Here is a 14,009-nt window from a genome sequence, read left to right on the forward strand (position 1 = left end):
TAGGTGTGGACCCCTGGAAAGGAGAGCCCCCGAGTCACGGAGCTCCAGGAAGGACGATCCACCGCTGTCTGACGGTGGAAATAGTTATCAGAAACGGCTTTTAAAAAGAAGTGTCCTGTTTCAGCCGAAGCTTGGCAAGAAGGTATTATTTTCTGATTCCTGTAGAGATGTAGGCACTCTGATATTTCATCAGAATGGTATTTTGGGCTGGTGGTGGAAGGCTGTACTACACAGCAGGGGAAGAACAAGTGAGGACTAAGTTCTTTCTTCCTGCCTCTCCTTTGATTGTGGGCACCCTGTCATGGCGCCCCGGGGAAATGATGGCGTGTCAGGAAGCGCTGTGGGGACATTTAACAATGGCGGGAACGCTGAGAGCCTCCTCTGAAGACAGTCCATCTGAGGGCATATTTGAAGATCTGACGTGCAAGAACTATAAAGATATGACTCTGAAAAGAAAAATTAACTGTGGGCTGATATTGCTGTTAGTGAACCGAAGCCAAACAGTGACCAACACTACAGTTCCTTATTAGAACCATGTAAAACATGTTTCTCAGTAGAGAGGAAGAAGCAGATGGCTAAAAACATTTTAGAGCCCCCCCCCCCCCAAGACTTGCCCTTGCTTCAAAATTTTTGGCTTTTCCTAACAAATGGGCTTTTTGCCATTTTTTCATTTATGTCACCTTACTTTGCTGATCTGTACAAGTTGCTGAACCAGGATTTTCTGTGTTCTTCAAGGGTAAGCCCTGGCCACTGGCTTGACCATTCTCTGCCATTCCCTCATCCCACCCTTGCCCGGCCCCCTGTGGAAGAACAGCAGGACTGCCTCTCCCCTCCACCAACCCATTCTCCTGGACTAAAAGCATTGAAATGATCAATCTTCATTTATTCACACTTAACTATTTACTGATCTCGGTTTGGAGCCTTGTATGTGTCTCCCAAATGAGACGGAGGGTTTGGGGGGTGGAGGGTCATCTCAAAGGCCTCTAGGACTCTGACCCCCTGACTTATGTTGCTCCCCTCTCTGCATTTCACCAGTGAAAAAGCAGATACAGAAGCTCTTCACAGTGCGTGTGAAGTTGTAAGACAGATCAGGGTTGAATTAAACGCTGGGATTAAAAGCTTAGTCCCTGCATTTCTGTTTATTGTAGAATCCAAAAGCAGTTCTGTTTTGACTTCATGCGAAAGTCTTCAGAAAGGGGCGCAACTGTTCCTAAGTATCTTTGTGCGAAGGACTTTGGGGAAGCAGCTGGCTGGTGGGGGTGCTGGGACACTGAAGGGTGCTGACTCGGCACCTGTGTCCTTGGGCCAGGTGTATACTAGTGTAGGAGTCGGTTTGATGTGTTGGGTACGCAGACTTAATAACGCCCTTAAAGTATTCATATTCTCATCTTCATATTCTTGTTTCCCTACTTAGTGATGGGTATTATCTCTCTGTTATTTTTAGCTGTTCCTCAAAGTCCCGAAACTTCTCTCTTGCTGTGATTTACTCAAATAGTTACTCTGACTTATCAGATTCTCTGTCTCACTTGATCTCATTTTCTTGGTGACTCTTCATGAACAGTCCCTCCTGCGTCCTGAGCAAATGCCTGTCCCTCCATGTATGTCCCGGATGGAACCCTCAATATTGATGTGCAAAGAGTGGCCTAAACAGTCTTTACCGTGGTGCCTGAGCCTTCTAGTGACACTAGTAGACACAAGTGGCAATTGCTGTGTCCTATAGACATTTCCTCTCTTGCTCTGTGCTGGGTCATGTTCATCTTTTCAACTGAACCAGTCCTGTTTATCTTACTCACTTTTTGCTTTGTTTCCTCACAGTACCTCTCCCCATGGTTCACTGTCTTATAAACCTTAGAACCAAATTAGCAGTTTTTAGTTGCTTTCTTATTCTAGGTCCTCTGCTAGATTTCAGGTCCCTTGAAGGGAGGGACAGTGTTTTCTGCTTGGTTTTTCTTCTTCTTGATAGAGAGCACAGCATCACAGGCCTACCTGCTCTCTGGCTGCAGATGTCAGGGGACTAACTGATTGCAGCTTTTCTGTTCAATCAGTGAGAAGGGGTTATTTCACTGGGAGTCGACCAGCCTTAGGTAATCTCCAGTTCCTCAAAGGATTGGTAGACAAAGAGTCCAAAGCTGCCTTTGAAAAATAAATTGGTTTATGCTATTTGAATCCCAGGTAACTCTTTTAAAACTCTCTTTCCTGGTATGATGCATTGTGTAAGTCTTAGAGCACAGCGATGGTCTGCTCTTCTTCCTCCCCACTGTTCTCCTCTTCACCTTCATGGCGACAACCTTCAGGAGCTGCTCCCATGGACACCAAGTCATGCATGCTGGGCAAGCCAGTTTTGGGGAAAACAAGCTAAGTTGCCAGAAAAGGAGTAATACTCAAAAAGGAAAAAAAAAATCCTATCTCCTGGGCTGGAATCCAGGTTTCCGGTTTAGAGTGAGTTAGCTCCTTCAGAAGTATGTCTGTTGTACAGATAATGTGTGTCTTCTCTTAAATGTCGCATGCCTGATTCTACGGTGGAGACTTAATTTGTACTTAGAGATTTCTTCCCTCTTTTTAATATGATAGCAGGGGGCAAGGAGGTGGGTCTCACTCTGTCTCCACTGTTTTATAATTTGTTTTTGCCCCTTACAGTGCCTAAAACAACTTTCAAAGCAGTGGGGGAAAAGCCATCCAGATCTTTCTTAAAGGGCATGTTGGTTTTAACATCGATTTTAATTTCAGTTCATTTTTTTCCTCCCTCCTTGGAAAATTTCCGCCAATCCTGAGGGCTATGGAAAACAAGTTCAACACAAACAAAGCCAGATTTTAAATCCAGACCATATTTTCTTTCCTCTAGTTGACAATGCTAAGAAAAGAAGTGCTGTCTCCTAGGCAGGCAGAAACATAACACAGTTATACACCACCCTACCACTTGGTTCAGGGACAAGATTACGCGGACAATCTTCACGCGGGATTGGTTTAAACTGGGTTATGAAACTAGGTCATCTTATCTTTAGAAACGTTGAATGAAGCGCCAGGAGGAGGCAGGTGTGTATGGTTGCGTGCATAAGCATGTTCTCATTTCAGTCTTACTTTAGGGGGCAGGTCCTAGCAAACCTGTGCCTTCAGGTCTAAGCTCTTGTACCTTCAGGTCCTGGTGTTGTCCCTGATAGTGACTCTCATCTCAACCGTTTCCCCACTCCCATCCCCATTTCAAAAACTGTTAAGTCGGGTTGATCAAGGTATCTGATGGCCGAGAGGTCAGGAGGAGCTAACCAGCTATAAATCAGTGAATGTCCTGGCACGGGTCTGCCGTGTTAATAGTGGGGCAGGTCTAGCATGATTTTGTGCACCCTTGTAGTCTTTTAGTTCACCAAATTGTAAGAATTTTAAGTCACACTGGCTGCTGGGAGAGATCGTAGAATCCCACAGTTTCACAGGTCATGGAGAAGTGTCTGTCTGCATCTAAGCTTCTGCCTCTAAGCAAGTGATTGAGCTAATATTGCCCAATAAGAAATAGATGTGAGCCATAAAATAATTCTAAATTTTCTAGTAGCCACATTGAGAAAAGTAAAAATAAATATGTAATTTTAATTTTAGTGCCATGTTTTGTTCGACCAAATATATAAAAAAAAATTACCATCTCAATATGTAATCAGTATAAAAACTACCAGTGAGGTGGTTTGCATTCTTTTTTTTCCCACACTGAGTATTCAAAGCCGGCTGTGAATTTTACAGTGACAGGACATCTCAGTTAGTGGCAACCACAGTTCAAGTTCTCAATAACCACATGCTTCTGGGCTAAACTATCCTTGTTAAACTATCCTAGACAAATTCTACCTATTATTATCATGAAGATTTTCAGGGAGAGACAGTTCAGAGTTCTTTTCCTTTCCAGATTTGTAAGGACATTTACACGAGATACATCTTTATAACTTCCCTACTGTTTCAAAACATTTACATAAGCAAGTGTCTTCCTTTTGTGTAAATGATTTGCCTCTAGTGTTAGTGCATTCTGTGTTATTCAAAGTCTATAAACCCCTCCCACCAATACACACACATATCCTTTTACCTATAACTATCACTAGGACTTCAGTAGAACTTGAGAGCAAGGAATCATATCTGTATTTATAAACTATACCTAGATGGAGCTCTACTCTTAGGTGGCTAGATCCGTCTTTATACAGATCCATCTATATAAACTTATGTATATCTATTAAGACTTGTCTCAGTACTCACGGATATAGAAGAAATGTTATCTTCATTTAGAAATAGGATAACTATTTTTTTTTTTTTTTGGTCTGGTACAGATGGATACTCTGAGTTGTATATTGTTTGAGATGGTATTTCAAGGTGGATGTGTAGAGGAGAAAGAGATTCCTGGGTGGGGAGAATGGGATAAACAAAAAACATGGCACAAAAAAGGGAGGATATGGCTATATTTAGAGAAGAGTGATGAAGGAGGAAAATGTGCGAAGGTGAATACAAGGAAGGTTAAGGATGGACAAATTGGTGTCAGTGGAAGGTTCTAGTGTGTGAGATTAAATTTGGATTTCATTTTATAAATAATAGAACATCATTTAAACATCCTGAGCAAGAGAGAGGCAAAATTGTTGTTATGTTCTAAGGGGATTAATTTTGCAGCATTGTAAAATATCATAGAGAAAGTCAGAATTAGAGTTCAGAGCAGAAGAAACCAGCACACAGGTTAGACGTGTTCTTCAGTATATGATAAGTAACTTGGGGGTGGATGTAGATAATGAAAGGAAATCCAGACAAAAATATAAGGTCTGTGTTAGTTGGTATAGACTAGGCTGCAATAAATAGGATACTCAAACATACGATCACCATGGAAGAGAAGTACATTTCTCCCTCATGTAACAGACAAGGACTGTTCCAGGTAGGTTGGGTGGGAGGCAGGCTCTATTTCACATGGTTATTCAATGCCCCAGACTGTTGGTCTTACATCTTTACCAGATGGCTTCTGAAATCATCCCCAAGGTTGGCTTTTCAAGTATCCAGTGTGGGAAAAGAGCATGGAGGAAAGCACGTGGGAGGTTTTGATGGGCCAAGTCTGAGTGACATGCTTATGTTCCATCGGTTAGATCTTGGTCACACGGCCATACCTAGTTGCAAGGGAGGCTGGGTAATAAGGTCTAGCTGTATGTCCAGGAAGAAGAAAAAAATAATTTGGGTGAAAGGTTAGTAGTCTTGGTACAAAGACCAAAGTACCAACATCTATGGGTTAGAAGGGAAGGAAAACTGGAGAGTGTCCATCTTAAAAGTAAAACTGCCAGTTATTTTACCAGTAAAGTGGGGTTATTTGGGATTAGCCAAGGAATTACAATTTGGGACATGCAAGCTATGACACTACCTTTGATCTGGAGATCAAAGGAATGAAACATTATAGAGAAAAGGAGGAGTGTGGGAGGGGCTGCTTTAAATGGAAGTCCACTGGAGGAAAGCGTGAGTTCAGGGAGGGGATGGTTTCTCATTGGCTGAGGTATTTTCTTATTGGCTGAGCTTGTTGGGCATCAAGGAGAAATTCTTTTCCTCCTGCTGAAGTAGTAAAGTAATCTTCTTCCTATTGGGAATGCAAGGTAAGTCTCTTCCTGTTGGGGGTCTGCAATTAATGATGAGTTGTAGAGTATGACAGCTCCCCCATCTGACCTCCTGACTCCATTTTACATGAGGCGTCCTTTATTCAGTTTCACAAATGTGACCACAGTAACAATAGTAGAAACGACATCGAATACCTATTCTAATTGTGTGCAAGGCATTGGACATTATGCATTTTTCACATTTAAATATCACTGTGATCTTGTGAGTGAAGTACAGTTATTTCTTCAATTTAGTGGTGAGTAAAATGAAGTTTAGGGAAGTTAGAGAGGCCCAAGATCATATAGCTGGTAAGTGAAAAGTCTATCTCATGTTTATTAATATTGAGCTAGAGAAGGATGAATCCGAAATGTAAGAAGAAAACCACAGTGGTTCATCTGTCTGTTCTCTTCTTGTGTGAATGCAGCCCCCGCTGGATACCTTTATGCACCATTCAGGAGTCCCCAAGACCATCCTCACTTCTGAGATCCATTGAAGGTTTGGGAATCCCCAAGATCATACTCAAAATGTCTGATGAGTCACTAGAAGGACTCACAGAATTTACTGAAAGCTATTACACGCACATTTGTGGCCTATTGCAGTGAAAGGATACAGATTCAAATCTACCAAGGGGAGAGGTACATGGTACAGAGTCCAGGAGAGTTTCACAGGTTGAGCTTTCAGTTATTCTCTCCCAGTGGATTTGTGGACAGTGCTGACCTCTCCTAGCAACTGGGTGTGACAGCACGTGTGGCATATTGCCGATCGATCTGAACCTTGATGTGTTAGTTGTATTAGTGTATTGGTGTATTAGTAGTGTATTAGTTGTGGCTTGGTCATGTAGACATGGTTGATTCCTGCATGGCTGAACTTAATCTCTAGCCCCTCTGGAGGTTGAGCTGATATATGACTCTAAGCCCCACCATAAGTCATAGTTGTCTTAGACTATCTGGCATGGCTCAAGACCCGGAGGTAAACATACACTCTTATCAGGCAGGACATTCCCAGCACTTAGATGACCTTTGCGGAGCTGAGGGCAAAGTCCAGATTTCTCTTTTGGGTAACATTACTATAAACGTATCTTATTAGGTATCAGACAAGACAGATGTGCAAGAAAAGGATGAGGCATGAGGAAAATGTGGTCTAGTAAGAGGTATGCTTCATCTCTTTTTTTTGCATGACTTTTTTAAAAAAGGCTTTTCTTCTGTTTGTGATTTTAGAAGACTGTCCTGTTTCTTATTAGGCACTATGTTTACTTCTCACAGTTTATGACTCTAGACTAATGGACAGATAAAAATAATTATGCCTTTCTACCCCTTGGAGTTGCATACAACAAAAATGTGCATGGATTCGTTTATTCATTGATTCTTAGTCTTTCATCTTTTCAAGTCCCCAAATTTATTTGTCATTATTTTCCAGGCACTAAGTGAAGTTCTGGACATTCAGTGTCCTCGTGGAGCTTAGAATCTCATATATGAGGAAACATTAATCAAAGGATCATTCCAGTGAATGGATAATTACCAATGGAGAAAGGTTATTGGGAGGGAACATAGTTTTATGAGAGAAACTAACAAATAACTTCATTTAGACTTTGGGGCAAATGATGGCTTCTTGGAAGGAGTAACACTGGATCTGATGACCAGTAAGTGGATAGGAATTAACCTATCTATTAGTGGATTAATGGAGAGGAGTAAACAGTTTGGATAGACTAAGCAGCATATGCAGTGAACAGCCTTTGATACAGGGACATTTGAACAGAGACCTTAAAAAAAAAAGGAGGGGAGGCACAATGTAGTTACCTTGTGTAAGCAATTATTAGTCAAGGGAATAGCCAATTCAAAGGACGTGATGTGAAGCTTCTTTAGCCAGCTTGAGGAAATAAATAGCAAGGAGCCTAGTGTGACTGCAAGTCATTGACTCAGAGTATGATAGAAGATGAGGTAACCAGGACAGGAAATGAGGTTACAGAGAGATAGGAAGTAAGGGAGGCACCCAGGGACTAGATAGTAAAAACTTTGCATTCTTCCAAGTTCATGGATAGCCTTTGAAGAATTTCGAGCCTATCAGTGGCTTGGTCAAATTTATATTTTAAAGCAATTACTTTCATTGCTCTGTGAAGAACAGACCATGGGGAGGCAAGACTGACACAGGAACACCAGTTGGGGGGTATGGGGACATTCCAAGCCAAAGATTGTGGAGGATCAGATGGTGGCGGCTGAAGTGGTGGGTAATTGAGTTTCATGCCCATTTTGAAACTGGAGTCAGTAACATTAGCAGATGGACAGGAGTGGGAAAGGGAGATCTAAAATGACCCCAAAGTTTTTAGAAAATATTTGCACTCTAAGAATGGAAATAGCATTTGAAGTAAGAGCAGATTTAAGGAGTATACCACAGACTGAGTTTTGAGGTTAAAATTTTGAGATGCTTATTGGTTTTAAGTAGAGCTATTGAGAGGGCACGGTTTTTTGTTTTGTTTTGTTTTTGTTTTGATGAATCTAAAGTTCAAAGAGGAGGTTTGTACTGTATGAATAATTTGGGAGATGGCAATTAATTGATGGAATCTAAAGCCATGAGAACTAAAAAGCAAATAACCTAGGACTGGAGGTGGCTGGGGAAGAGCAAAGATCTGAGAGTGAGCTGTGGAACACTCTATTGTTAGAGTTTGGGTTTACAGGAAGGGTCCAGAAAAGAACCTTGTGATGGAGTGGCCATTGAGGTGCAATTAAAAAAAAAAAAGTTGTATAGTGTTTCCAGGAAGCAGGTGTACCTAAAAGAAGGGAATGATCACTTGTATCAAAAGCTGTTGATTACAATAAAGACTGAGAAGTGGCTATTGGATTGAGCCATGTAAAGTCACTGATGATCTTCACAAAAATAGTTACAGTGGAATGAGAAGGAAGCAAGCCCGATGGAGCTGGGTTCGAGAAACAAAGCGGTGGAAAGGAAGTGGGGGCAGCAAATAAAGAAAACTCATTCTTGAACTTTTCCAGGAAAGGAGAACAAGTAGAAATAACTAACAGGGATGTGTGGATCCAGAAATCAAGCTACAAATACAGTTTCTTCAGCTCTTATTTATATTCAGAGTTGTGATTGTAATATACAGGTAATTTTGAAATTTATTTTTATTTGACTTTAGATCAGGTAGTTTTCCATATGACCAATCTTCATAATTGTCACTTCTTGATGACTTTAGAGTACTCTGTTTCATGTATTATTCTACCAAACATTCTTCTCCACGGGGCATTTGTGATGTTTCCAATTTTTGATTATACATGGTAGAAATAAACTTCTTGATGTAAATGGTTTTTCTTCCATTAGGATTATTTCTTTAGGTACATTCCTAATGTAAGATTACTAGTAATCTTAGACTAGTATATAAACATTCTCACTTATTCTGTTGCTTCTTTAAAGGCTTGTGCATTGAAGACTTTTCCCTTATCCCCTGGATCTATCTTGTTAACTTTGAGCCTTCTCACTATCTGTGGTTTCCTGTCTCTCTCCTTAAAATCTCTCTGGGCTACCTTATATCTCCTCCTCTCTCTTCCTCTTTTACCTTCTTCTCTGGTGACTGTACAAGGACAGAAAAGTATCAGATTTAACAGATCAGTCATAGACAAGTTCTAGAATCTATTAACTCGAGGGGGTAGCAGGGTCTGCAGGATTATGGGGTCTCAGACTCTCTGTACATGAGTCTCTTCAGAATGTTGAAAACTCATGATGTCCAGATTTCTCCTCACATTAGTTAAAATAAACTCTCTGGGGATGGTACCCAGGTACTCTTAAAAACTCACCAGTTCATTTTAATGAGCAGTCAAATTTGAGACCCAGTGGGTCAGAACCACTGTGGCAGGAAGCTTGTCTTTTTTTCTTTCTTCCCTTTGTGATTAGAAAGACTTTTCAGATCTCCACTCCAAAATGAGGTTAGCAAATCCCAATGACCCTTCTATGCCGAATCTGACTCAAGGTTTATCAATTTCGTATTTATTATCAGTGGCTTTTGACCATTTTACCCACTGCAACATTGTATTCTTCACTTTCTAAACTGTTGGTAGGATCTTAGCTCTTTTGCTTTCCCTAATGTTTGATGCTATAATTATGGGTTCAGTTTTCATATTCTCTGGTAGATTTTATGCCATGCATTACCACACTAACCCAATGTCTGGCACCAGTGGTGTGGAATGTTTATTGAGTGAATTAAAGAACAACAGAATGAAAAGAGATCTCATTCTATAAATGGCTATAAACGAAAGTTGGATATCAAGTTCTCAATAGTAGACTGTTCTAGATTGTGGGGATCAATTTCTTTAGGATACCTAACAAAGACAGGACACACACACACACACACACACATGTATATGTATGTGTGTGTGTGTATATTCACATATATATGTATATATGTATGTATTTATAAGAAAAATTCCTACCTGAAAATGTTGAGGGTCTAAACCTATAGCTGTTCTTCTCTTGCTTCTGTTGTTTTTCTGCAAGATTGACTGTGAGGTGAACCCCATTTTCCATTGACTTCCATGAAAAAAAAAATGAACGTGACTTTCCACAGGGAAAAGTGACCAATAGAGAAGAAAAAGTCTTGGTGAAAAGATATTCAGTCACCCTTTGACATGGAGGGTCATGATTCTCATTAGCATTGCTTTCTTTTTTGGAATGGTTTTTGAAGCACTCTGAGACATGCACAGACACCTTCGAGTCTCCCTGTGCATTGTTTCCAATCACTGAATATCTGCCGAACTCATGAAATTTCTCCTGCCCCTCACTCTCACTCTTCTAAGAGTTGGTGTCACCTTTCTCAGATGGTGAAGTGGCTATAATCTTCAGTTATTCTTGTCTGAAAATCATTTGAGCCTATAGGCTCTGAAAGGGAAGGTATTGTACTAGAATCTGAGGAAATATGTTTATTTTAAGGAATAGATGACACTGTATTTTTTTTCAGTTTCTCTTCAGTATATGTTTCTGCTACTTCATGTTGAGCTTTGGGATTCAGAGGGCAGTCATGTGGACATTTCTGGAGTCAGTTATTGTAAAGGTGACTCGTATAAGATGGACTTCTAAATTACTTGGCTATTCTATAAAGCTCCTTATTGAAGTCGTTTAACAAAATACATAGATTGGGTAGGTTAAACAACAGGAATTTATTTCTCACAGTTCTCGAGGCTGGGAACTCCAGGATCAAGGCACTGTTAGTTTTAGTTCCTGGTAAGAACCCACTTCCTGGCCTGTAGATGGCCTGGCTTGAGATGCCTTCTCACTCTGTCTTCACATGACCTTTCCTCAGCGTATGTATGGAAAGAGAAAACGATCCCTCTCATGTCTCTTCTTATTAGGGCACTAATCCCAATCACAAGGGCACCACCCACATGACCTAATTACCTCTAAAAGGCTTCATCCTCAGATACTGAGGAACATGTGAACATTCAACATATAAACTTGGGGGAAGTCACAGTTCAGTCTATAACATCTCCCATGGAAAAATGTTGGCATGCCCTACGGATGAACCAGATACAAACAAAAACACTTTTCCTTCAAGATTAGTAAACTTCATCTCTTTGTGGTTAACCGAGTCCAGTGCTTTCCTTAATAGCTCAAAGTCCTTTTCAAGCAAATGAGCAAAAAAATACACAATTGATACAGAAACCCATCAGGTTTCTAAGGTAGTGTGCCAGAAGGAATGTGCAATCCTATTCATTGTCCTGTTAAGAAGAATTACACTCCCCCACCCACCCTGACGAAACTGTTATGCATTCCTGAATGGATGTTTCATGTCACCCATCACAGCACCTCTGTTTGCAATCAGATGTGACCATTTATGGAAGCAGGAAAATCATTCAATTTGAGAAATTTAATGTTATATGGGTGAAAACCCTGCTGAAGTAGGAAAAGTATGAATTAGTAGCAATTTATTACGCTTTGAGTACACAGTGACTTAAAGTTTTAAGAAGCCTCTGCCTTAGAACATAATTTACCCATTACTGATATAAATATGTCTTCATACAGTCTCTAAAGTACGTAATACCACCGTCCTCCTTCTTAACTCATTTGCTAAGTAAAGGCAACTTTTAATAGGATTTTGGTCTTGATTGTCATGGAATCTGCAGTGTTGGGCCTGGATAAATACGACCTTACATTGAACAATTTGAGGGATTTTTCTTTATTTGTTTAATATATGTTTCACAGATTATCACAGCTTATGCATAAAGCTTTCAGAGGCCTCATGTCTGTTTTAGTGATGGCTTAGACAAAATTTTACCAAAGACCTGTTCTGTTTCTAGAATTTTGATAGGACAAGCACCGGCCATATTTTCTGGGGTAAAATGAGAAGCGCTGAAACCCTGTGGGTGCCATTACTTACTTGCCTCCAAAAACCTAAATTTGCGCTCTCACCCCTTTACCCCTGGAAAGAAAACTGAAGTCAGGTGGGTCTTTTCCTTCCAGGAGAATGCCGTGAACGGAGAGCACCTATGGCTGGAGACCAACGTCTCAGGAGACCTGTGTTACCTGGGAGAAGAGAACTGCCAAGTCAGATTTGCAGTGAGTGTGCTCCGCGGACCTCTGGGCCCTCACCTGTCCCGGGGAAGGCTGCCGCGTTGCGTCTGTGGGCAGCACGGAGGCCACCTTGCCCGAATCTCCAAGGAGAGGTTTGAAAGAGCCTGTCCCTTGTGAGACAGTGGCCAGTCAACGTGGATTTCAAGGGGTCGGTTTTAATGGCCTCAGGGCTTGGGTCTGCAGGTTAAACTTGGGTAGAAGGTGATGCTTTCCGATGACTCCCAGGGTTGGTTTGAATTTGTGTGTTGGGGGGAGTGGGGGGAGGGGAGAGGGTGAAGGTGCATGAGTGTTTGCTTCTGGACGGGGTGTGTGAGAGGGGAGAGGTCTCTGTGTGGAGGAAGCGTATCCGTGGGAGGGGGTAACTTGCTTGTAGAGGGGGGAGTGTGAGCACGAGGAGGGTGACACAGGGTGGGCAGCAAATACAGGCATAGGTCTTTTGTTTTGCAGGCACTGTGGGTTTGTTTGTTTGTTTGTTTAACAGATTAAAGGTTTGTAGCAACCCTGCCCCTGAGCCATTTTTTCCAACAGCATTGGCTGACTTTGTGTCTGCGCTGCATTTGGGGAATTCTCGTGATATTTCCAACTCTGATTGTTGTCTGTTATGGTCATCTGTGATCGGTGCTTATGACTGGCGGAGAGCCGAGGTAATAGTTAGCGCTTGTAGCAATGAAGTATTTTTTAATTAAGACCTGTCCTTTTTTTTTTTCCCCTTTGGCATAATGGCATTGCACACTTAATAGACGACAGAATAGTGTAAATAATAACTTTCCGATGCATTGGGAAGCAAAAAAATTCATTTGACTCCTTTTATTGTGATACTTTATGGCAGTGGTCTGGACCTGAACCCACGGTGTCTCCAGGGTATGCCTACAGCTCAGATCAAGCGTGGAGGATAAAGTTCTAGAAACTGGACAGTTAACAAATACATTGGAAGAGCCCATGCTTTTTAAAATTTGCTTTGTATCCTTCTTTAGAACCATCAGCTTGAATGTCAAGGTTGTCTTTATGTTCTGTGAAAAGAGCATGGTTGCCAGGCATTAAGTTGTGAGGAACTAAAATTTTATTGTTGAGAAAGTGAACTTAAAATTTTTGTGTAATTCAAAATTATTGGTTTGAAAAGAGAGTAACGGGAAACCTAGAATAGTAAAGAAGAAAGGAAAAATGAGTTTCTTCATATTTGGGGAAATGGGCCTCCTAAATGGCATCTAATACATTTTTTTTCCTCTTTCATTATGTTTGTTTATTACATGAAAGAAAGATTTGGGGCAAAATGCAGGGCTTGGAATTACAAATGAATATGTTTCTATCAATGACTAATAAGGAAGAAATTGAGTTTCTGCTAAAGCTTTTAGAAGAATATAGCCTCCAAGCACTTTAATCAGTCTGGCTGGAATTGCAGAGCTGGAGGAACAAAACTTTAAAAATTGCATTAGCTGTTCTGATGACTGGTTTATAGTTTTGTTTTGTTTTTTTTTTCTTTGAAACCTTCATAAGAGTTGAGAGGACCAGGGTTTGTTTGAGTGAAGTTAGGAATAGAGATCAGTGAAAGGCTCAGCTGTACAGGGTCTCCATTTGAATCTCACTGTTAGCACTCACTGTGTGATACTGAGAACTCCTGTCCTTTGGGCACTGGTTACCTTCTTAGAAAAAGAGAGTAGGATAAAATTATTCTGAATTTTGCTTCTAACTCAGATCTGTACTTGGTTGTTTGCATTTCTCTTAACCTTGTAAATTCAATTGATTTAAATATCAGGATTTCAACTTTATGCATATGTATTTTGAATTAAAGTATAATTGCATAAACTTTGATTGAATTAACTGAAAACCAAGAACTGCTCAGCTGCTTGGACTGAAATGCTATAAATAAT

At 40.8% G+C, this 14,009-nt stretch overlaps 1 protein-coding gene across 6 annotated transcripts in view; it reads left to right on the forward strand.

The window, feature by feature from the left end:
- The window catches only part of DGKI (diacylglycerol kinase iota), a 445,797-nt gene that overhangs the window by 154,792 nt on the left and 276,996 nt on the right, over positions 1-14,009 (forward strand). For all 6 annotated transcript variants that reach the window (XM_046020805.1, XM_046020801.1, XM_046020799.1 and 3 more), the window contains one exon: positions 12,031-12,126. Coding sequence is in view for 5 of the 6 variants with exons in the window: in XM_046020801.1 (XP_045876757.1) it covers positions 12,031-12,126 (96 nt within the window). In the remaining variant the exon portion in view is untranslated. The remainder of the gene's footprint in view (positions 1-12,030; positions 12,127-14,009) is intronic.

Source organism: Meles meles, chromosome 10 (genome assembly GCF_922984935.1).
Source record: "Meles meles chromosome 10, mMelMel3.1 paternal haplotype, whole genome shotgun sequence".
Taxonomy (NCBI): Eukaryota; Metazoa; Chordata; class Mammalia; order Carnivora; family Mustelidae; genus Meles; species Meles meles.